The following is a 25,465-nucleotide window of genomic DNA, read 5'->3' on the forward strand; positions in this document are numbered from 1 at the left end:
TCTGCTGTGAGTGCTTCTAGTATTTAACTATAAACACCCTATGAAGCAGGTATTTTTGACTTTATTTTGTTGCCAAGCAAGGCTCCCAGGGGTCAAAAAGACTAAGTAACTTGCCCCAAACAGCGCAGCTAGCATGTGGCAGAGGTGGAATTCAAACCAGGGAGTCTGGCTACAGAATTTGTACTTAACCGCCATGCTTTGGCGGACTTGCCATTCGTTCATTCATTCGTTCATGGACATGACTAATAATTACTCAGGACCTATTAAATCCCAGGCACTACACTGGGCCTTAGGGACACAGAGGTGAATGAAACAAATCTGATTTCTACTCTCTTGGAGCTTCAGTCCAGTGACAGAGCCAGCCATTAAAAAGCCAACAGAAATGAGTGAGCTAAGTTCAGGAGTGGTGGGTGTGGTGCAGGACGCATGACAGGTGAGTGTGGTCCGAAGTGCCAGGCAGGGCTGTTGGAGGGATGGAGTTGCTCCTTTACCTTGAGTGGCCAGAGGAGGCTTATCTGGAGCTCTGAGAAGCGCTCTAAGGTTTGAATAACAAGATGGAGATGTTCCTCCGTGGAGCTGGAGGGAGCATCCGGACATAGCAGACGAGGCACAGGCTCTGAGGCTGGACTGGCTCATGTTGTCCAGGACTCGTGCATCTGCTGCACAGTGAGCACTGGACACGGGATGTAGAGCAGTGGGGGAGGGGGCCTACCATGTGTGGCCTTCAGCCCCTCATAGGATAAGGGGTTTGCCTTTTGTTCAAGCAGCCCGTGGGGTGCCCCTGGAGCGTTCTAGTCAGGGGAGTGCCTGGAGCTGAGTTACACTGTAAAGGGCAGACTGTGGAGAAGCAAGCCAGGGATGGAAAAAGTGTTGTGTTCCAGGGACCCAGGCAAGGGCAGTGGGGTCTCGATGGAGGAGGTGGATGTCAGAGCAGCGAGTGGGGTCTATAGATAGTTCCAACAGGGAAGAGTCAACTCAGAGACAGACCTTGTGGCAGCACTTCTGCTTCCCACCACCCAGGCTAGGCTGGTTCCTCTCCCCATCCTCCCTGAACCCTGTGGCAGCATTTAAGCCAGGCGTGGCCGGATGCCTGCTCTGGTCCATCAGACCCAGTCTTCCCCGTCTTGGATCACTAGGGTCTAGCATGCTGAGTGGCACATAACAGACAAGCAGAGGTGCACATTGAATAAATACACCAGGCAGTATGCCAGGGTGGAGGTCATGTTTTCCATCTGAGACAGTTACTTTTGAGGTGTGTTTAGGAGGTCCTGGGGGCATAGTCCAGGAGGCCACTGAAAAGCCCCCTTGTAGGGTTCTGGAGCAGAGTTAGGACTGAAGAGGGTCATTAGTGGTGGATGGAAGCTGAAGCCAGGGGAATGGATAAGAGCAGCACGGTGGGTGTTGGAGGAGAAGAAGGTCAAGGGTGGAGCCCCTGGGGGCAAAAGCTTCTAATAGTGAGCCCTGGAGAACAAACATCCCAGAGGTAAGAAGCCAGGGGACCCTCGAAGCCAGTTTTCGCTTGGGCTGATTGTTCATGCCACTTGCCACGGAAGCATCGGGGAAAAGGAGTCCTGAAGACAGGCCACAGGCTTTGGTAGTTAGAAGGTCTTCGGTGAACTTAGTGAGAGCTTTTCCAACGCAGCCAAGGAGCAGAAGCCAGAGCAGAATTAGCTGGGAAGGCATTAGGAGCTACGTGGACTGTCACCTGTAGTCCCCAGCTCAGTGGTTATTTATTAAGTACTTCCTGTATTCCAGGAAGTAATTGGATACTTTTGGGAATGGTCACTGTTCTTGCGAGCCCACAGCCTAGCAGGGGAAAACAGACCCTTTCAAGGAGAAGCAGCTGGAACGATTGAGGTCAATTGCTTTTCTTGGATAGAAGAGCCCAGAACACATTTGCATTATTATATTTACTCTGGAAACTTAAAAAAAAAAAAAAAGATTTGAATTCTCCTCCTGGTTATATGCCCAACAAGATGTGAATGTATTATTCTCAAAAGGACATGGTCATTATAGCACTGTTCTTTTGTTTGTTTGTTTTTAATCTTTAAGCACCTTTTGTGATCTCAGAGCCTTGTTAACTCCATCCATAGATTAAAACTTTAGATATATTGAGTAGTTATGGGAAAAAATCACGTAATAATTATTTATTGACTATGCACTATTACCTGACATTGTGTTATGCTCTCTGGATAAATTCTCTTAGTAATTCTGTAGCTAATCTTTTTTGTCCCCCCATGTTATATATATATTTATTATTTTTGCTTTTTATTTTTAAATTTTTTATTGAAGTATATTATATAGTGTTATATTAGTTTTAGTTGTACAATATAACGATTCAACAATATTATATATTATTCACTGCTCACCATGATAATTGTATTCTTAATCCCCTTTATCTGTTTCACCCATCAAATAATAGCACTCTTCTTCATAGTTGAAAACTGGAACCTACCCACATGTCCATCATGAATACAATGGATTATGAATTGTGGTTCCATTCACACAGTGGAAAACTATGCAGCTGTAATAGTGAATGATCTACAAGTCCACCCAATAATGTGGATGAATTCACAAACATAATGATGAGTGAAAGAAGCCAGACACAAAAGGGTACATATTGGGTGATTCTATTTACACGAAGTAGAAGAACAAGCAAAGCTAATGTCATCCAGGCTGTTTGAAGGCAGGAGAGTGGTCACCCTTGGGGTAGGATAGTGAGCAGAAGGGAGCATGAGGGGCTTTTGGAGATGCTGGTAAAATTTTCTTTGTTGAGCCGAGTGCTGGTTACAACAGTGTGTTCAGTTTGTGAAAATCTGTCAGGTGGGACAGTTGTTATCTATACACTTTTCTCAATAGTGTTATACTTTGATTTTCTAAAACGTACTGATTTTTAAAATCAAGGTATAGAGGAAAGCATAACCATGGACTGAGGGGAGGGAGTCAGTGAAAAGGGAAAGATGACATACTGACTTTATTTTTAAAAGCTTTTAATTAATTAATTAATTAATTAATTAATTTTAAGTAATCCCTACACCCAGCCTGGGGCTGGAGCTCACGACCCCAAGATCAAGAGTCGCATGCTCTACTGACTGAGCCAGTCAGGCGCCCCCTAAAGGGAAAGATGACAGCAGAAAGAGAGGGTAGAAGACAATGGGGGTTGGATTGTATGAGACCGGGATGGAGCTTGGTGCATCCATGGAAGAGTTTGCTTCTTTCCAGAAGTAGGAGGGCAGGGGAACCTGGGAGGTGCAGTTGATTAAGCTTCTGACTCTTGGTTTTGGCTCAGGTCATGATGGCAGGGTTGTGAGTTCGAGTCCTGCGTCAGGCTCTGCACTCAGCTCAGAGTTGGCTTGAGATTCTCTCCCTCTCCCTCTGCTCCTCCCCTGTTCCCGCACGTGTGCACTCTCTCTCTCCCTCTTTCTCTCCAATAAATAAATAAATAAAATCATTAAAAAAAAAAGGAGGAGGGCACCCTTCTTAGCAGTTTGGCCAAGGTGGTCAGTAAAGAAGAGACTTTATGTTGGTTAGTGTTACTTGTTGGTTTCAAATATTTTGAACAGTAGGAAAATGGAGACCCACGTGCACATACACTCACCCCAAAGGTTGTTGGTTTTCTTTTACAACCTTTTTTCCTTTTCAAATCTGCCTTAAGTCTGACTAGCGAAGTCACTGCGTATTTCAGTATCATCTCTCCGCTCATTAATACTATGTAGACTCTAGCACTCTCGCGCCCACCTACTCCAGCTCTGTCCCCAACCTGGTGAGTCGGCAGGAAAATTGAGATGTGTAATATCAAAATGGAGCACACGAACTGCTTTGAGCTGCAGAGTTCTTTCCTATCAGGTAACTCGAGTAAATGTTTCCCATTGACCGTCAGTGTAAAAGTCAGAGTCATAAATAATGACAGGTTTTGGAAGCGTGATTAAAGCCACAAATCAAAGAGGAATTTCCATGTATGCATGGTATAGAAAGGACGGCTGCTCATGAATTAAGTTGGTCTTTTCAGCCAGCCCATTGCGTAGTGCTGGTAATAACCATCAGTAGCCCTCAAAGATTTGCAATATAAAACATTATGCATTGGATGGATCTGCTCATACAAGAGCTAATAAATCAGCATGGGTCTTGTTAGAGAATGGCATTTATATAGAGAAAGTTTGCTTGTGCAACTTGCTGTTGAAATTTAGTTAAGTCAACAAGGACCTGCAGTGTGCGGGGGTCAGATTCCCCCCAAAAGCCAGTGAAGAATCAAGAGCGTTCTTTATCATTTAGATTGGCCAGGCTTGTCTAGTCTAGCTATTAGAAATAATCCCAGTGTAGGAATCTGCATTCATACTTACAAGCCTGTTAGCAAGAAGAATGAAACCACTTGAAATAACACATTAATGGATGGGTTACTCTAGTTCCCCCGCAAAATCATTTAAGGCCTCACAAAGACTTAGTAATTGTTCATTGAAGAATGGCTAATGAGCAACTCTATAAAATTACCAATTATGTTAAGTTCTATATTGCTACATTCTTCTGGGTTTTTTTAAAGTACAAATTTTGCAAATAGGCTAAACTTCTTGGTCACCACCAGCCAATAATATTCTAATGTTTTGAGATGGACGTAGAGCAGGCCACATCTATCATGTTCTCCCCACCAATGTCCCCTAGTGCTGTGTCAGAGACAGAATATTGGATTGTATGGATAAGTGGGCTGGCCCAGGGTGGCATATCTCACATAGACTTATAGTGACAGGATGACATGTTGAATGGGGACTCGTAAATATTGGGTATGCCTGGAGAACGGATTCTTAATGAAAATGCTTGCTGGGATAGACATGCTATAACATCTGCCTCCGTCACTATCTCTGTTCATGTCTGGGCCCATAAAGGTAGCTCATTGGGTATGTTTTATTGTGTTTATTTTTTCTCACCTTTCCACTTAAAACCAGTTGCAGTGAGGCTCTTCAGTCGGGGGTTGGTGGCGTTGTGTGAAATCTCTGACTTCCCTGAACTGCTCAAAGGCAGTGCTCAGTGTACTTTCCTCTGCTGTGCTCTTCCCTTCATCTGGAATGTTCTCTTTCCCTTTCCCAGATTCTTTCTCTCTTCCCTTGTGGTGAATTCCTACCTGCTGTTCAAGGCCCAGCTCAAATATCACTGTTGTAGGGAAGCATCTCCTGTCTCCCCTCCCTCTTCCAGGCAGAGCTGGTTTCTTCCCGATTTGTTTATAGGTTTGTTTATACCTTATCCTACGGCTCTTGCCACCTGAGTATTGTGGGTTGTTTTGTGTGTGACGATCTTTGTTCCCTGGGGAGCTTTTGGAGTCTGGGACCGTGGTGTCTTTCTCGTCTCTGAATCCCCAATACTCTGTCGAATATTGAATTATGGTTTACTCTTGTCACTTGAAGTTAGCCGCAATGGGAGGAAAATATGTTTGAGGTGGGTTTGCTGTTAACATGCTTTCTGTTTTGGTACCAGATCATTTGATGTTTTTCTTAATGCAAAATGGCCTGCATCATTTCTTTTCTTTGTTTTCTTAGATTGTATGTACTATACTTTGAACCTGTAAAGCACATTCACCTAACAAGTATACTTAAAACATTAATTTGTGCTTAGCCTGTTTTAAGACAGATTGGTGTCTTTTGAAAAGCATTGACACATAGGTGAGTGCTCGAGGATCCATTGTGTTTCCGCTAGAGCATCCTCATCTCATTTATCTCATGCCCTAGACTGTTTTAAATGATGACTATACTGGCACTGTTCATTATTTTTAGTAGATGACCCTTGAGTTAGCATAAAAGAGGATAAATCCTTTTTTTTCTCAGAGTTGTAGGTTCCAGAAATACGTTTTTCTGGTGGAACTTTAAATCAAGAATAGGGTTTTATTTTTATTTTTTAAAATTTTTACTTAGTTACCTAGCATCAGGTTAAAGGATTCTAGGTTATGTGATTCTTTGCTAACTGATCAGGACCTCATCAAGAGGAGCTAGTCTCATTTTGGGTTGTGTGGGCTCAGGGCTACTGCTGTAGAACTAGAACCACTCTGGTTTTGGTTGGATGGTGGAGGTACGATGCATATCTTTTAGCTAATTAGCTGGGTTATTAAACTTGGCCCGTCCCTCCGGAGGGCAGGTAGTAGCCACAGCCACTGACTGGGATGCAGCAGGGTCCCGGGGACATTGGCCATACAGTTCAGGGAGGCGTGGTGGCACTTGGGGGTGCAGCATGGGGACAGGGTGCTGAGCATAAGACGATGGGAGAGGCCGCCCACCCAGATGTAGCAAACTAGCAGTCATTCCAAGCCCTTCCCCTACTGGTCTTTGTTAGCTTTAAATTCTCACTCGTTTTTGGTAAAGGGTTAGTAATGTCCTGTGTAAACTTGCCAGTGAACCTGATGTGTGGCAGAAACCCGGAGAGTGGCCACGGCTCAGAAGTCCGTCATGGCAGAGATGGCAGATGAAGGCAGTCAGGGTCAGTCTTGGTTTTTAGATTTTAAATTGAGCCAAGAAGGCTTGAAGTTATTATTAGAAGCTATTTTCTTGAGAGGGCTTTGCTTTTCTGCAGTATATTAAGCGTTCATGAATGGAGTGGGCAACTTTTTTTTATAAATATAAGAAAACACAGAGAAAAAAATTGAACAAGGAATTATTTATCTGCTACTTCATATTTCATTTCTAACGTGAACGCTTGAGATTCCTGATGTTTGTGGGTGACCTGGACTTGTTGGGTCTGAGAATAATCGACTGCTCATGATATCACCATGTGGACCTCAGCTCTTGTTCCTGTGAACAGTTCACCAGACAATATGCCCTCTTAGCAGTGGCTAGAAATGTAAATTCTAGAAAATTCTTTATCAAAGCCGGAGTCATTCTATGTGCTGCTGCCACTGTCAGGCATAGCAAGCTAGCTTGGCAGATTTTTACCATTCATTCATTCATTCATTTATTCGTTCAGCAACTTTAATTGTGTGCCTACTGTGTGCCAGGCATATCAGTGAGTCAGAGATGGGGGGGGCTTGGGTGGGGGAGAGAACCAGCTGATAAACAGTAAACATAAGAAGTAAATACTTTGTGTGTTATAAGGTGATAATTTCTCTGGAAAAATAGAAAAGTAGATCATGGTAAGGTGGGGAATAGGTGGGAGGCTTGCAATTTCAAAATAAAGTGGTCAGGGAGGAACTCATAACAGTGAATGAGCAGATTTTAAAGAGGAGAAGGAGGGGATGCCTGGGTGTCTCAGTTGATTAAGCGTCTGCCTTCAGCTTGGGTCATGATCCCAGGGTCCTGGGATTGAGTCTCGCATCAGGCTCCTTGCTCAGTGGGGAGCCTGCTTCTCCCTCTGCTGCTCCCCCCTGCTTGTGCTCTCTCTCTCTCTCTGATGAATAAATAAATAAAATCTTTAAAAAAAATAAAGAGAAGGAGGTTATCAGAGAGGGCATCTTGGGGAGGAGAGTTCCAGGCAGAGGGAACCACCCTGCAGTACCAAGGCCCTTAGCCAGGGAAGGGACTGGAGTGTTTGGGAAGTAGCAAGGAGCCATGTGGCTGGAGGAGAGGGCAGTGAGGGGGAGAAGGTGTAGAGGGAGAGCTCAGAGAGGCAAAGGTGGGCCAGAACTTTCCTGGAAAGAACCCCAGACCCCTCCCCTCCTGGGACCAAGCACTCACCACAGGCTGTTCAGGTAACACCACCTGAGAGTCTTCCTCTTTTATTACAGTGGTTCTCAAGTGGGGAATGTGGCAGTGGCAGACTTGGAAGACTTTAATAAACTCTGGTGCTTTCATGAAATAGTTTTAAAAAAATCTAACATATCATTTATAGGTAAATAGTAATAATCTCAATGATAATCTCATTAATTTAGACTCAAGTAGGATCTTCTAATTTTGAAAGGGGCCAGGATGTTGATCCACACAAGGGAAGATGTTTACCTCTACCAAAAAAAAAAGGATTTTCAGTACTTGAAATAAAAGGCATTATTATTTGCACACGAATGTGATGTTATTAGTGGGAATATTTTCCTTGGATTACACTAATCCATTATTTTTCAGAAGTCAGTCATTTCTGAACTGCTTTTCCTATTTTTGCTTTATCTATATACCATCTATATTTTTCTTTGTATCAATAACTTCTTTTTGAACAAATTTGGAAAACTTTTATCAATTGCTCAACATGAAACTTAACCAAAATATCATACGATAAAAAATAAAATAACCTTAAATTCTAGATAGACACAGCTGCCTGCCCAAGATTCAGAGCGTGAGGCCTGCGCTGTATTAAAAAGGAGGATTAGCCAGTTTTAGGGAAGCGTTCAAGACATACTAGCACCAAAAGGCAACTTTTTTGATGTCATTAGAAAATTGGGTGGGAAGAACTTGCCTGCCTTGTGATATAGGGATACTTAGTGTACCTTCCCTGTTCCACATCGGGGGACATGATGTCCCAAGCTGTCCATACTCTGAGGCTAGGTGGCCGCCTGGCCGGGGTCAGAGCTGCAGTCAGAGAGTGTGGGACCAACTTGGGGCGCTGGGGAGGCTGGTTCTCTGGCTCTGGGTGGCCATCAGCAACATATTCATGCAGAACGCCCCCGACCAGCCGCATTTACATAACGTGGGTCTTTGTTCTGTATGAGACGAAATCTGTAGCTCCAGTTCTTAAAATGAAACAAAACAGAGATCCCTGCAACTCAAATCTCTTACTGTTTCAGATGTGCTTTACACATCCTTACTCCCTCTGCCCTTCCTCACATATTTACTGTGACTCCCCCAAATTTGGGATGATTGGGTATTTTTGATTAACTCATGCATTTTATATTGAATGCTCCAATTCCTTCCTTTCTTTCTTCCTTCCTTCCTTCCTTCACCAATTGTAGGGTAGTTTTTGACCTGCTTTCTTCCTTTTTGAAACTCAGATCTCTCACTTTTGCAAGCAGAAGCGAATTAACGTCCTGGTTGCTTTGTAACTCAGGTTGTGGGGGTGGCTTGCTGCTGCGTCTCACGTTTGTCGTTGTGGAAACTAGATTTTCTCCGCTTTCTCAGGGGCTGCTGGACTCCTGAATTGAATCCTGGTAATCAAAGTCTCGGGAGACTGACTTCTACAGAAGCCAATATTTATTAAGTGTCTGCTGTGTGCCAGGCATTATATGACACGGTCCCGGGGTTTTAAAGGGTCCCCACGTCTAGCTGTGGAGACAGAAACCATCTACTTAGAGTTAATAATGCAGCACTTTATGTAAAATGGTGAAACCTGACCACTGTAGAGTTCCATTTATTACCCTCCTACTTTATGTTATCGTTTTTATTATGTGGTTTATCTGCATATGTTATAAATTCCACAGTACAAAATTATTTTTGCTTTGCATCGCACCAGACTATCGGACATATTTTTGAAGAAATTAAGAGGAAATACAGTTTTTTAAAAAATTACCGACATATTTACCATTTCCAATGTTCTTGATTCCTTTTGAAGATCCAGTTTCCAAATGGGATCCTTTCTCCTCAGCCTGCAGAGCATTTCTCCTACCATTTCTCATAGTCTGTGTTGGCTGGCTCTGCTTAAAAGGGTGTGTGACAAATAAATTCTTTGTTGCCCTTTGTTGTGATCCGGCAGTGTCTTTTTCATCATCGTTCCCAAGGGTCTTACTGGGTGTCACGTCCTGGATTGACGGTTTCCCTCCGGTCCTTCCCAGGTGTGGCCTCATGGTCTTCTGCCTGGCTGCTCCCCGTGTGGCGGTATAGGGCGTTCGAATCCTTTGCGCGCCGTGGTTGCTTTCCTCTGCTGTGTTCAAGGTTATGGGCAGTTTGACTTGGATGTGTCTAGTGTGGTTTTCTGCGTGCATATCTTCTTGGGGTTTGTTAAGATCCTTGATTCCGTACGCTTATTTCTGTCACCAAATTTGGGGAATTTGCCATTATTTGATCATTCAGTTAATTCCGCTCCTCGAATTTCTAAGTCGCAGATATTGTTTCAACTTCAGTTTTTGTTCAGTGTGTTTTAGTAGTTAGCACGTCTTTGCTGAGATTCCTTATCTTTGCAGGTGTGCTTCCTTCAGGTCCGTGAGCGCTTTATAATACTTGCTTTAACATCCTTGTCTGTGTTTCCAGCATTTGGGTACCTTCGGAGTCATTCTGTGATTTTTGTCTCCTAGCTAGTTCATGTTTTTCTGTTTCTTTGTTTATTGAGTAATGTTGGATTATAATCTGGATATTGTGACTATTAACGCACTATACAATCTCTGGATTCTGTTACATGCCTCCAAAGAGTGTTGGTTTCTGTGTTTTGTTTCAGTAGGTACTTTTTTTTTAAAGATTTTATTTACTTGAGAGAGAGAGAGAGAGAACAAGTGGGGGGGGAGGGGTAGAGGGAGAGGGAGAAGCAGACTCCCAGCTGAGCAGGGAGCCCAACGTGAGGCTCCATCCCAGGACCCCAGGACCGTGACCTGAGCCGAAGGCAGACACTTAACCGACTGAGCCACCCAGGTGCCCCTTGTTTCAGTAGGCACTTAAATGAGGTCCCACCGTTAACTGTCTCTCCTGTGGCAGGTAGTATCCCAAATCTCAGCTCCATTCTCTTAGCCTTAGCTGTGCTGTAGAGTTTGCCACAAACATGCATGGTTTAGGGGTCAAGCTAGATTTCAGGCCAAGTTTAACACAGAGGCTTCCCCCTCTGTTGATTTTCTTTCCAGGACACCCCTCCCCGCCACACAGTTTGTAGTGGCTATGGTTGCCCTGAAGAAACATAAGCAGTATTAGTAATATAATGTGCTCAGTGACTTAATACTACTACTAATAACAGCAGCTCATCTTTTCAAAGTGCTATGTGTTTCAGATGCTGTATAACTATATCTGACTGTCTAATGTCCCTTATTCTACACTGCAGCCATCATCTGAGGCAGGTGTCCATTTTAGGGGGAGGGAACCGAGAATCAGAGAGGTGGGGTATCTATCCAGAGTCACATACCTGGTAAGAAGCAGTGTGGGATTGCAGAACCAGGTATTTTGGCTCAAGACCCCACACTTCTATTGATTATAAATACTATGTCTCTAACATCTTTTGAGTGAGAGATCTGGGATTTAATGTGTAATCTTTCTCTGCTTTTTTTTTTGTTTGTTAGTGTTTTATTTTTTGTGATGCTTTTCTTTGCTGTGGGTGTTCTACAGTGCACTCAGGGATAGTTTTGTTATTAATCACTCATTCAGGGTTTGTACTTCTTCAAATTGAATATGCATTTTTTCCCCATTCTGGAAAATTGTTAGCCGTTATCTCTTTGAATATTGCCTCTTCCTGTTTTCATTAATCCCTCTTTCTGGAATTCTTACTGGACTTATCTCAGACCTTAGCATTCTGTTCTTCCTGTCCTTTAATTGCTGTCCCCATATTTTCCAGTTCCTTTTTTCTCTGTGCAGTGTTCTGGGTGATTTGTCAGATCAATCTTCCAGCTCACTAACTCTCTCTTGAGCTGTGTCTAAACTGCTATTTAAGCCAGCTACTGAATTTTTAATTAAGTTGTCTCTATTTTTCATTTCTACGTGGTTCTTTTTCAAATGTGCCTATTCTTCCCAATCTCATTCTTCTTTTTCTTTCATTTTGACATCTGTATTTTAAATCCTACTCATTCTATGCATAATTATTTGATAGTCTATTTTAGATTTTTCTAATATTTCTGTCTTGGGGGTGCAAATTCTCATTTGTTGTGTCTGTTCTTTCTCTCAAAGGTTTGTAACCATGTATGTTTGGAATTTATCTTCAGCAGGGATAGTTTTGTGAAGTGGCATGCTTATTGGATTGTGAAAGGCTCCTGTTTGCTTGTGCTGGGATGCCTGGAATTGGAATACCTCTGAACACTGATCCTTCCAAGAGCTCGGAGTGGGGCTCTGCAGGTCTTGTAAGTTGACTCAGCCCTCACAGGTCATGTAGGCCTGTGGTTTGATTTCTCAGGATTGACTACCCCACCCGCCACTTGCACTCTAACTGTAGTCCCCTTTCCTCAACTGTCTAATATTTGGGGGCTTAGATTTAAATTCATCCACATCATTTATCCCCATGTGAGCTTCAGAAATCTTAGTGCCTAAGACCTATATGTAGGTCTTAAGTGTTGATCATAGGGTGTCTCCTTATGCTAATTGCTCTCACTTTGATTACCGTTTTCCTTACTGGCATTGAGGATGTCCTTTCTGCCTTTACTGCTGCCTTCCTGCATTTTTAATTATTTTATCTAAATTTCTGTATTTTTTATTTTTTTGTGTGTGTGGTGGAAAGGGGTTCCTTTCTCTTCAACTCCACCATATGTTGTTGGAAATCACAGTAACTGGGGTTTGAATGTAGTTGTCAAAGCCCGTGCTCCTATGGTAATCTATACTGGGTTAAGGTGGTAATCATGGGGATGGGAAAAGGGGACTGATGTTAGAATAGAAATCAGAATGTCAGTTTATTACTTACTAGAATGCAATGAATATTTGCCTAGAAGGCTAAGGTATTCAGGTTGATAGATCAGCACTTCCCCACTGGACAAAGTCTAGAGTAAGAACTTGACAGTGCTTTATTAACACCATTCGGGGGCAAATAGCACCAAACTGACAAATATGAGTAATCTGGCAATTTTAAGATACATTCCTGCATGCCTTTAAAATGAATTGAAGGTTTACCTGAAGACCACACACAACTCCCTGTGGTCTCATAAGTACTGTGCATTCTCTGGATCTGATTCGGAGTTCTCAAGGAGATTAAGATCTCAAGCTCACTTCCTAAATACAGAATCAGAGCAAGGGAAGTTAGATACTCTTAAGAATTCTTTTAATCGCAGTGGTGCCAGCAGCTTGCCAGGTAGTTTCATTCTAGCCTTTGTAAGGTGGGGTTGGGAAGAATAGAAGAATGGCCAGCCTTCTGCTCATCTTTCCTCCCTCCCTCCCTTCTTTCCTTCCTTCCTTCCTTCCTTTTTTCTTTTTCCTTTCTTTCACCTGTACTGAAGTATAATTTATATATAATAATATTCACTGAAGGGCAATTTGTTAAAATGAGTCTTAACAGGTATATTCTGTTGTGTGACCACAACCACACAACCACAACCAGGAAATGAAACATTTCCTGCACCTACCAGAAGTCATGTCATGACCATTTGCCATCATACCTTTCCCCACCCCTGATCCCAGACAACCACTGATCTGCTATATATTAGTATGTTTTTGTCTTTTCTAGAATTTCATGTTGGCAGAATTATGCAGAATGAAATCTTACCTGTCCAGCTTCGTTCAGTTGATATAATGCTCTTGAGACGCATCTATGTTGTTGCATATTAGTAGCTCATTCCCTTTTATTATTGACAAGTATTCCTTTGTATGGATAGATTACAATTTGTTTAGCCACTTAGTTGATAGATATTTTGGTTATTTCCAGTTTTTGGCTGTTATGAATAAAGCTGCTTTGAACACACAAATACAAGTCTTAGTGTAAACCTACAGGTTTTCATTTCTCCTGTGTAAACGCCTAGGAGTGGGATTGCTTGCTCAGATGGTAAGTATATATTTATTTTTTTTAAGTAACTGCCAAACCATAGGAGCTGTACCATGTTGCATTTTTTACCAGCAACGTATGAGAGATCCAGTTGCTCTTGCCAACACATTTAATAGAGTCAGTTTAAAAAATTTTCTTAGCCTTCCTAGTGGGTGGGTAGTATTATCTCACTGTGGTTTTAATTGACATTTCCATGATTACTAATGATGACTAATGATGTTGAACATCTTTCCCCATGCTTAGCTGTCATTTGTGTATATTCTGTGATGACATGTCTATTCAAGTTTTTTTCCTGTTTTAAAGATTGAGCTCTAAGAGTTCTTTCTATATTCTGGAAATCAGATATGTTTTATAGATATTTTCCTCCCAGTCTATGGCTTGGTAGTCCATTTCCTTTTTTTTTTTTTCTTTAAGATTTTATTTTTAAGTAATCTCTACATCCAACATGGGGTTTGAACCCACAATCCCAAGAACAAGAGCTGCACGCTCTGACTGAGTCAGCCAGGCACCCCAATTGGTATTCTGTTTCCTACCAGTGTCTTTTGAAGAGCAAAAGTTCTGTTTTGTTCAAGTTGAATTCATGAGTATTTCTTTTTGTGGCACGTGCTTTTTGTACCCCCTCTAAGAAATCTTTGCCTAATTAAAGAACACAAAGATTTTTCTCCTATGTTTTCTTCTAGAAGTTTTATCATTTTATGGTTTTTATGTCTATTATCTATTTTGAGTTAATTAAGGACAAAGGACATTTCCCCCTCACCTGTGTATTCAGTTATTCTAGCTCTGTTTGCTGAATTAAATTACCTTGGCACCTTTGTGAAAAATGCATTGGGCTTAGATTTGTGGATCTATTTAAAGATTTTATTTATTTATTTATTTGAAGCGGGGTGGTGGGGGAGGGGCAGAGGGGGAAGGAGAGAGAGGGGGAAAGAATCTCAAGCAGACCCCGTGCTGAGCGCAGAGCCCGGTTTGGGGCTTGATCTCACGACCCTGAGATCAAGAGTCAGATACTCAACTGACTCAGCCACCCAGGCACCCTAGTAGTCAGGCATTTTTAAAAGAGATTTTATAAAATGAGAAAAAAGTTGTTGTTTATACTGACCCACACATATACCATTCCTGAGCCTCTTCTTTTATTTGAGTAGCTTCAGATTTCCATCTGTTTCTCCTGTTTGAGGGACTTCCTTTTCTCCTGTTTGAGGAACTTCCTTTCACATTTTTCATAGAACATGTGTGTTGGCAGTGAATTCTTTCCACTTTTGTTTGTTTGAAAAAGTCTGTATTTCCCCTTACAATTTGAGAAAGATTTCTTGAAGTAAAAAATTCTGATTAGTGTTTTTTCTTTCAGCACTCTGAAGATATCATCTTCTCCTTCCTTAATGATTTTTGACATGAAGTCTATTATTAATCTCTTTTTAAAATGTAATGTGTATTTTTTTTCTGACTGCTTTTTAAGATTTTTTTCTTGGGGCGCCTGGGTGGCTCAGTCGGTTGAGCGACTGCCTTCGGCTCAGGTCATGATCCTGGAGTCCCGGGATCGAGTCCCACATCGGGCTCCCTGCTCGGCGGGGAGCCTCCTTCTCCCTCTGACCCTCCCCCCTCTCATGAGCTCTCTCTCTCTCTCATTCTGTCTCAAATAAATAAATAAAATCTTTAAAAAAAAAAATTTTTTTTTTCTTGATCACTGATTTTTAGCAATAGATTATGTTGTACCTCAATGTGATATTTCATTATGTATATTCTGCTTGGGGTTTGTTGAGTTTCTTGAATCTGTAGGCTTATAGTTTATGTCAAATTTAAAAATTTCAGCTATTCTTCTAAAATTTTTAATGTTTTCTCCATCTCTCTTTTTCTTCCCTCTTCTTTTCTTCTGGGATTCCAGTTCTATATATGTTATAGTGCTTGATAATGTCTCCAAATAACTGATGGTCTGTTCTGTTTTTTTTTTTTTTTTAATTTTATTTTTTTCTCTTTGTGCTTCATTTTGGATAGTTTCTATTGCTGTACCTTCAAGTTCTCTGATTTTTTCCAGTTCTCTAATCTGTTCATTTCTTTTAGTTTATGTTTTGATTCAGTTATTGTGTTTTTCATCTCTTGAATTTACATTTGGGTCTCTTATATTTCCATTTCTCTCATCAACATCTCCATGTATATCTGGAATATATGGAGCATTTTTTTTAAAGATTTATTTATTTATTAGAGAGAGTGCACGCACACGTGTGTGTGTGCATGCTTGCACGAGTGTGGGTGGGGAGGGGCAGAGGGAGAGGGAGAGAGAGAATCTCAAGCAGACTCCATTCTGAGCATGGAGCCCAATGTGGGGCTCGATCTCACCACCCTGAGATCACGACCTGAGCCAAAACCAAGAGTCAGACGCTTAACCGACTGAGCCACTCAGGAGCCCCTTAATTGCTATTTAAAGATCATTTTCTGTTCTACCATCTCTGACATTTTGGGGGCTTTCTCAGTTTATTCATTTTTCCTGATTATGGTCATATTATTTGGCTTCTTTTCATGCATGGTAATATTTGATTGGATGCTGGACATTAAGAATTTGGGGGTGTTAGTTGTTAGCTTTCACAGTCCAAATTGTATAAATCCGGTAGTAGTTAACTTTTTTGGATTGGGCTGGATTCTGGTGAGGCTTGATGTAAGCTCCATCAGGCGGGTCTAGAGCAGCCTTTAGTCTAGATAATTTAGCCACTACTACGGCCATGCTGTGTGTCACAGGGTGAGAAGAGACTGCTGCTCCATGCACGTGAGTGCCGGGAAGGACCTGCTGGCTCCTCTCTTGGGGTTCCTCCCCGGTCCTGGTAGTATTCTCTCATGTGTGTGCGGGTCAGTCTTCGGTGGAAGCTTCTGGGGGCCACTGTGCTGGCCTCTGCCACTCCCTCCTTTGCAAACTCCGACCTCTTTGGCCCCCTCACGCTTCCTTCTCTGGAACTCTGGAAGATCTCTGGGCAGTCAGAGGTGGCCGTCTCAGGGCTCCTTGTTTGTGTCCCTTCTCTGAGGGCCCTCGTCTGTGCTGCCTGTGGTCTAGTGCCTGAAAACTGTTGTTTCCTGGATGGTTTCCTGGTCTTCTAGATGTGTAAAATATGAGAGTCTGTTACCATCTCGGCTGGAAACAGAAGCCTTTCACTTTCCTTCAGTTGCCTCTGAGACCATAACCCTTCCCTTTGGCTTTGGTGTTCTTCAATTCCTTCAGCCTTCATCTTAGTAGACTTTTCTGCACATCTTGAAAGAACACTGGACTGGAATGCCGAGCATTTGGGTGCTAAGAATCCTAGTTCTGCTGCTGGCTTTGGGGGCGCATCTATTTAACGGTCCACAAAATGAGGGAATTTATCAAGGCATGTTCTAAGGTTCCTTCTTTATGGTTCTGTGTCAGAGCAGTCATTTGCTTTGATATTTGTTTTCATTCAAGTTTCTTTTGGTAGTGTCATTCCTCATTTTGCTACTTTTTATGGAGCACCTACTACTTGTCAGGTACTACACTGGGCCGGGTTACAGCGCCTTCACGGAGCTCACAGAGCCACTGGGAGACAAGCGTGAAACAGTCACAAAACCTGGTGCCACTGCTTTTGTGGGGAGTGTTAGGACAGAAGAGTCTCAGCTCTGGGAGAGGCTGTAACCCGAGAGTGGTCTTCTCCTGAGGATTCGGGGAGGGGTACCTAAGCTGGGGCAGGGGTGGGGCGGGGGGAAAGACGTGAGAGTGTCCCAGGCAGTGGGAAGGGCATGTAGAAAATCATCGAGATGAAGGATTTTGGTGCATTTGAAGAACTAAGGGAAGGTCACCGTGCCTGAAGCTCAGACGGGGAGGTGGGAGGGATTTCTTTGAAAATTAAAAGGTAGGTTTCCTCTGGCCGTACAGCATAGTGCAATGTTTAGAGTCCAGCTGTTTGAGTTCAGATTCTGACCTGCTCCTCTCTAGCCATGTGGCTTTTGGCAGCTTTCTTGGCTTCTCTCAGCTTCAGCTTTCTTCCCAAAAACACAGGGATAATGTGGTTGTTGTCAGAATTTAATGAACCACTGCTATAAACAAAGCTTTGAGCACAGTTCCTGGGAGTAACCAATGAACATTAGTTATTATCCAGTATTATGTGGTTTATGGCTTTTATTTCCATGAATGTAGTTAGTATAATGTTATGTAGTTAGCATAGTAGAATCATTAATATTCTCTAATAACAGTTACTCTTTTGTGGAACTAATTGGAAAGTTCTTTAGTTCTCTGACAGGTTTTTTGAAGAGTGCCTGCGTATTTTTTGTTACTTCAAAACAGCAGTTCTTAACCCACGAAGTACACAGGTGGACCTCAGAGGATCTTTTGAAACCCCTGATTCTTTTTTCTTTTTTTTTAAGAGGGGGTGGAGGGGCAGAGGGAAAGGGAGAGTCTTAGGCAGGCTCCACGCCCAGCACACAGCCCAACGCAGGGCTTGATTTCACCACCCTGAGATCATGACCTGAGCCAAAGTCAAGAATTGGACGCTTAACTGACTGAGCCACCCAGATGCCCTGAAACTCCAGATTCTTCATGAAAAGTTTTGAGTATGCATATCCGTGGCCATCATCAGGTTCCAAAACTATCTGTCATCCCCAAAGTTTAGCAAACTCTGCTTTATTTTTTTTAAAGATTTTATTTATTTATTTGAGAGAGAGGAGAGACAGAGAGAGCAAGCATGAGTGGGGTGGAGGGACAGAAGGAGAGGGAGAGGGACAAGCAGACTCCCTGCTGAGCGGGGAGCCCAGCGTGGGGCTCGATCCCAGGACACTGAGATCATGACCTGAGCTGAAGGTAGATACTTACCCAACTTGAGCCACCCAGGCACCCTGCAAACTCTGCTTTAAACTTAATATTTTAAAGTCCACTGCAAGCTAGGGCCACACTGCTTTGTAAATATCTGTGGGATGGAGGCTGCGTGTTCCTCCTGGGTCCTGAAATGCACTGAAAATAGCTCATACAAAGTGATTGTGGTTGGTGGGACTTGGCTGTGACTCAGTGGGGACCCTTTCCTCCCTGGCAAGGATCCTGCAAGAAATTATGTATTTGATTGCTCACACATATATTTTCTACAAATGTATACTTCTTTATTAAAATCTCTGGGTAACTGTTACACAGTGTAAACTTTTAATAAGGTCTAATTACTAGCGTAGAAGAATTTGTGGAGAAAAAATGTGGTTAGTGTTTCAAAGTAAATACCTAGGCACAAACGTGTCATTACTTATTTTCAACTCTTATCAATTACTGCCTGAATTAACTGCTTTTTCTCTCTGCCAGGTAGGAATCCTCTGCTTTTTTGCATGAATAGTGTTTCTTGCCCAGTTATTTCAGTGCAAATGATAATAGGGAAACATTTATGCCTCTGAAGCGTGGGTGGGTAAAGGGTGGTGGCCATGGTCAAGGTTGGCCAGATTATGAGGGGCTAGATCCTGCAGGTCTTGACATGCCCAGACTCCCTTGTTTCAGCATCCTGATGGAGCATTTTATATCATCCCTGATAAAAGAACATGGAAGTGTAGACAGGTTAAATCACTTACTGTGGTCACACAGCTAGTAAGTTGTGGTTGGGGGATTCATCTTATTCCAGGGATGTTTGGCTCCAGTGCCCATGAGCTCAGCCACGCCACTCCACTACATTGGAGGGAGGGTCTGCCTGCCCTCAGTTGGGGGTGTGGGGAAGAGCAGGCTTCAGGGGGAAGAGTCAGTATGACCACAGGCTCATTTTTGGCCAGAATGAGGGGTTGGAGGAAGCTGTTGGACATCCATGTTGGAGGAATCTGGTTGGGTGTTGTCATATGGTTTGATGGGAATCAATGTCACGTGGTGCATGAAGCTGTATGACAAGCATGTTTAGGACAAGACAAAATATGGGGCAGACTTCCTAGCATATTCTTGCTTATGAAATCCAACTCCTCTGTTTTTCTTTTGACCATTTTACACCTGCTTGCATAGCCCTCCATGGATGTTTCTCGTAGGGGTCAGCTGGCCACTTTGTTCACTTGCTTCTGACTTCCCCAGCAGAGGAGAGGTTCCATCCATGTTGATTAGAGGTGACTTGCATCAGATTGATGGCACTGACAGAAGGACACTTAGCTTTTCTTTATGATCTGGTCTTGTCACCCTTCTCTTGGATTCTAAATCTACCCACTTCATTTTAGATGAGTTGCCAAGTTTGGAGACCCAGAGGCTCCCACTGGAAAGGGCCCCGAGGGTAGAAAAGTGTGCTGCGAGGGCACGCCTTTGCTCAAGTGTGACCTGATGGATGTGGTTTTGTCCCCTCTTCCCCTTTAGATGGATTTGAAGACTACGGCCCAGATCGTGACAGCATGAGGGTAACGGCCTTTCTGGACATCCCAGGCCAGGATAATCTGCCTCCCCTCGCTCGCCTGGAAAAGTATGCTTTCAGTGAGAACATCTTCAACCGGTGAGCTCCCCAGCCCTTCCCACGCTTACAGCCCTCCGCTGGGTCTGGTTTAAGCCCGACAGTGGTCACCACTTCTCTGTGACAGCTTTGAGGACTCTCATAGAGGAAATGGAATGCAGGCTGTTCCAGGTGGCTGGGATTCTGTCTGAATGGCACCCTTGGATTAGGTTTTCCGATTACTCTTGTTACTGTTTTACTGATCACCTGGTGAGCCAGGAATAAAATGCTGATGAAAGTTAATGGGGTTTAAATAATTAGGATTGCTAACTGGGTTTCTTTCACACGTGCTGTCCTCAGAAAAGGAAAATGCGTCGCATAATTGACAAGCCTCAGTTGGAGCACTGCTTGCTCATTTTGTTTCTCGACTGCCCTGAGCTCCGGGGACTTCCGTGCATTTGTCCTGCTGTGTTGTGTTGTCACTCCTCATGGTGCTGGCAGGATTATACTCCAGCCTCAGACCATGCCTCTTCAACGGATGACCTTGACCCTTACTGCATGAAGAAAGCAGAAACTCCGACATTTCTTTCCATTGACAGCCCACCCCAACCTGAATCTGAGGGCATTCTTCCCTCCTGTCTCAGAGGGGAAGGTATCTCTCTTCTGGTCTCCCTTCCTCTATCAGATATGCCTTCTGTCTTCTGCCTCTTCCTTCTTGCCTATGACACACTCCCTTTCCTTCCATGCACGAGCCCTGGCATGTTTCTTGTTCTGAGCAGTCCTCTGGACTCCCCCACCTGCAGCCTTCCCTCGCATCTTTCCTTAAGTACACTGTTCTGTGAAGACTGGATGATACTCGCTGAGTCTCTATTAAATATCTATTTAATATCTATATCTATTAAATTGTAGAAGGCTCACAGCAATTGCTGCTGAGTGAGTTCAATTATTATCCCAATTTTACAGATAGGGAAATGATGATACTCTGAATGATGTCTTTTGATGAGCAGTTCTTAATTTAAATGTAGTTCACGGTTTCTCAACTTTTTCTTTTATGCTTAGTGCTTTCTTTTCATGTATAAGGAACGTTCTCCTCCCCTAAGGCCATGAAGATATTTTCCTTATGGCACCTGGGGGGCTAAGTCGGTCAAGTGTCTGACTCTTGATCTCAGCTCAGGTCTTGATCTCAGGGTCCTGAGTTCAAACCCCACATTGGGCTCCTTGCTGGGCATGGAGCCTACTTAAAAAAAAAGATATTTCCTTATATTGTCTTCTTGATGTTTTATTGTTTTACCTTTCACATGTGGATCTACAGTCCACCTGGAATTACTTTCTTTGTGTATGATGTGAGGTAGGAGTCAAGTTTCATTTCTTTCCATGTGGTATGCACTTGACCTGGTGCCATTTATTGAAAATACTACCTTTTATCTATGCTCTGCTTTGCCACCTTTGTCTTAAATCAGGTGTCCATATCTGAACATCCTGGTCTGCTTTCTTGGTCTGTCATCTCTCGTTGTGCCCAGACCACTCTGTCTTCATTACTGCAACTTTATCATCAAAATCTTGGTATTGGGTAGAGTAAGTCCTCCCACTTTGTTCTTTTTCAAGATTGTCTTCGCTCTTCTTGACTCTGCATTTCCAAATGCATTTTAGCACCAGTTCATCAATTTCTAGAAAAAAAAAAGTCGCTGGGATTTTCATTGGAATTGCATTGCATCTGTAAATCAATTTGTAAAGTATTTGCACCTTTACAATATTTAGTTTTCTAGTCCTTCCATTTTTTAAAGATTTTCTTCAATTTCTTTGTGTCTGTGTGTGTGTGTTTTCTGTTGTAGAGATCTTCTGTACCTTTTTCGATTTAGCTCTAGGTATTTGATCTTCCACATGAATGTAAATGGTGTCATTTCTTAAAATTTAAATTCTAATTGCTGCTGATAATATGAAAATGGAATTGATTTTCTTATTTTGATTTTGTCTCCATTGATTATGCTAAGTTCACTTATTAATTTTAATAACTTCCCCGGGGGTTCTTTGGGTTTTCTGCATACTGCACGATGTCGTGTGTGCAATTCGGTAGTTTGATTTTTTCTTTTCCTATCTTGTTTTATATTTTTAGTAGCTACATCTTATCAGCTTAGGATAATTTATATTTCTAATTTGTTAAGAGATTATTTTTATGCTTTTTTAATTAAAAAAAGTTTTTAATTTTTAATTTTAATTTTTTATTTTTTTTAAAGATTTTATTTATTTGACAGAGAGAGACACAGCAAGAGAGGGAACACAAGTAGGGGGAGTGGGAGAGGAAGAAGCAGGCTTCCCGTGGAGCAGGGAGCCCGATGCGGGGCTTGATCCCAGGACTCTGGGATCGTGACCTGAGCCAAAGGCAGATGCTTAACAACTGAGCCACCCAGGCGCCCCATAAAAAGTTTTTAATTTTTTAAAAGATTTCATTTATTCGTTTGAGAGAGAGAGAGAGAGTGCACAAGTAGGGGGAAGGGCAGAGGGACAAGCAGCCAGATGTGGCTCGATCCCAGGATCCTGAGATCATGACCTGAGCTGAAGTCAGATGCTTAACCAGCTGAGCCACCCAGGTGCCCCTTAATTTAAAAAAAGTAAAAAAAAAATTTTTAAGGAATCTCTATGCCCAATGTGGGGCCCGAACTCACAACCCCAAGATCCAAAGTCTCATGCTCTACCATCTGAGCCAGCCAGGGGCCCCTGTTTTTAAACTTTTAAAAATAACTTCACACTTAAAGAAGTTTCAAGAATAGTAGAAAGAGGGGCGCCTGGGTGGCTCAGTTGTTAAGCGTCTGCCTTCGGCTCAGGTCATGATCCCAGGGTCCTGGGATCAAGCCCAGGGATCGAGCCCCTCATCGGGCTCCCTGCTCCGCAGGAAGCCTGCTTCTCCCTCTCCCACTCCCCCTGCTTGTGTTCCCTCTCGCTGTGTCTCTCTGTCAAATAAATAAATAAAATCTTAAAAAAAAAAAAGAATAATAGAAAGAATTCTTATTTTTTACTCAGATTCATCAAATTGTCAACAATTTGCAATGTTCGAGTTAACATTCACTCTCTATTTTTGCATTTTTTTCTGAGCCATTTGAGAGTAAGTGTAGCCATCACGTTGCTTTCTCTATGGTGACTGCCGTGTGCATTTGTCTAACAAGGACATTTGCTGTTCACTTATAGAATCACAGTATAGTGATCAGAGTCAGGAAATTTAACTTTGATAGAATACTGTTATCTAATATCTAGATTTTTAAAAAAGATTTTATTTATTTATTCCATTTGAGAGAAAGAGCAAGAGAGCATGTGAGCAGGGGAAGGGGCAGAGGGAGAGGGAGAGAATCCCAAGTAGACCCTGCACTGAGCTTGGATACCGACGCAGGGCTCGATCCCAGGACCCTGAGATCATGACCTGAGCTGAAACCAAGAGTCAGATGCTTAACCAACTGAAACATCCAGGTACGCTCTAATATCTAGGTTTTAATCAAATTGTCCAGTGATCCTCAGAGAGTCCTTCGGGTTTTTATCTGTTTGGTTGGTTTTTAGGTCCAGAATCCAACCCAGCATCATGGACTGCATTTGATCGTCATGTTTCTTTAGGCTCATTTAATTTCTAAAGTTACTTAGCCTTTCTTTGCCTGTCATGATACTATTGACAGTTTTGAAGAGTACAGGTGATTTATTATATAGAATAAACTCACTAAGAGTTTTTAAATTTCCTCAATGAGGTCTGAATTTTATATAACGCTTCTTTTACATCTCTATATTAGATGCCTTTTCTCCTTTAATCTCTCTTTTTTTCAACTTTCTTTAAAACTTCTTTTATTGTAAAATATACCCCATACAGAAAATTGGATGTAAAGCATAAGGAGTTCTTTTTTTTAAATTAATTAATTAATTAATTAATTAATTTTTTGCGTAAGGAGTTTTTATGAAGCACATGCCCACGTGGCCGTTACTGAGGTCATCCTGGAGTGTGCCCTCCCCGCCCTCCTGACCACCACTCCCTCCCTGCCATGCGGTGACCGTCTTCGGATGGTTATGTTCATCACATCCTTAATCTTGTTTCTGGCCTTAGCACCTAAGTGTCTACTTCCAAAGAGAATAAGTTCGTTTTGTTGTTTCTGAACTTGAAATACAGGAAATTATATAGGATATGTTACTTTGTGGTTTTGCATGTAGTTTTGAGTTTGTTCATTTTGTAACAGTGTTCTGTTGTTTGAGTATACTGACTTTTTTTTTTTTTTTAAGATTTTATTTATTTATTTGAAGAGAGAGACACAGCGAGAGAGGAAACACAAGCAGGGGGAGTGGCAGAGGGAGAAGCAGGCTTCCCGCAGAGCAGGGAGCCCGATGTGGGGCTCGATCCCAGGACCCTGGGATCATGACCTGAGCCGAAGGCAGACGCTTAACGACTGAGCCACCCAGGCGCCCGAGTATACTGACATTTTATCTGTTGTTGGAGTAGCTCAAGTTTTCTCAGTCTTATGAAAAATTTTGCTACGAACAATCTAGTATACGTATCTGGGTGCACGTCAGTACACATCTCTGCAGGGCATATAACCAGGTGATAATTCCTGTGTGAAGATACACGCTTGTCTTCTACTTTAGGAGATGGTGCCAGTTTCCAAAGTGATTGCATCAGTGTGTACTCCCACCTTTGCCCTACATTTTATCTGACAATTGGTATTGTCAGATTTGAAGAGACTAGCCAATCTGGTAGTGTGCTAGTGTATATAACGGTATTGGTTTGTGGTTTTAATTTACATCTTACTTTATGAGTTTGAACACCTTCTCATATGTTTGTTGGGCATCTGTATTTCTTTTTTGTGAAGTGCCCACTTAAATTTTCTTTGGTAGGTAGGAGGAAGATGGATTGTCTTTTTATTGTTGACTTGTGGGAACTCTTTGTATATTCTTGATTTCAAACCTTGGTCAATTCTTTATGGCAAACATCTTCCCTCATCCTGTGGCTTGTGTTTCAGCTCTCTTTATAGTGTTCTTTTGGTGACCAGAAGCTGTTCATTTTGGTGTAAATTTATCAACATTTTCCTTTATCCTTAGTGCATTTTGGAGCTTCTTTAAAATGTCTTCCTCTACCCCAAGATCATAAATATACTGTTTTATATGGCTTTAAAAGCTTTATCTTTTTTTCTTTCACATTTAGGTCTACAATCCATCTGAAAGTAATTTTTGTTCATCGTATGAAAGGGGTCCAGCTTCATTTTCTCAATTGTCACAATACCACTTATCAAAACTATGTCTTTTCCCCATTGCTCTAGGGTGCCACCTCGGTTCTAATCCAGTCTATAATAGTCTTTGTCTGGACTATCTCTTCTTCCAGTAGTCTGTCTCCCCCTCAACCAAGACCACACTGTCTTGATTACTATAGATTTATAGTAGTCTTGATACTTGAGTGAGCAAGATGTGCCCTTTGTTGTTCTTCTTTGACATGATTTATTATTCTTGGTCCTTTGCATTTTCATATAAATTTCAAAATCCGCTCATCAGATTCTAATAAAACAAGATAAAACACCTATTAGTATTTTTTAAAAGTCTTTTTTTTTTTTTAAAGGATTTATTTATTTGAGAGAGAGCACTAGAGAGAGAGAGCAAACAAGCAG

General features: G+C 42.2%; 1 protein-coding gene across 3 annotated transcripts in view; it reads left to right on the forward strand.

The window, feature by feature from the left end:
• The window catches only part of LOC102741653 (serine/threonine-protein phosphatase 4 regulatory subunit 1-like), an 81,647-nt gene that overhangs the window by 6,812 nt on the left and 49,370 nt on the right, over positions 1–25,465 (forward strand). For all 3 annotated transcript variants that reach the window (XM_081832527.1, XM_081832528.1, XM_081832530.1), the window contains exon 3: positions 19,772–19,904. In XM_081832527.1, the coding sequence (XP_081688653.1) occupies positions 19,772–19,904 (133 nt within the window). The remainder of the gene's footprint in view (positions 1–19,771; positions 19,905–25,465) is intronic.

Source organism: Leptonychotes weddellii, chromosome 10 (genome assembly GCF_054177405.1).
Source record: "Leptonychotes weddellii isolate Sample4059 chromosome 10, ASM5417740v2, whole genome shotgun sequence".
NCBI lineage: Eukaryota > Metazoa > Chordata > Mammalia > Carnivora > Phocidae > Leptonychotes > Leptonychotes weddellii.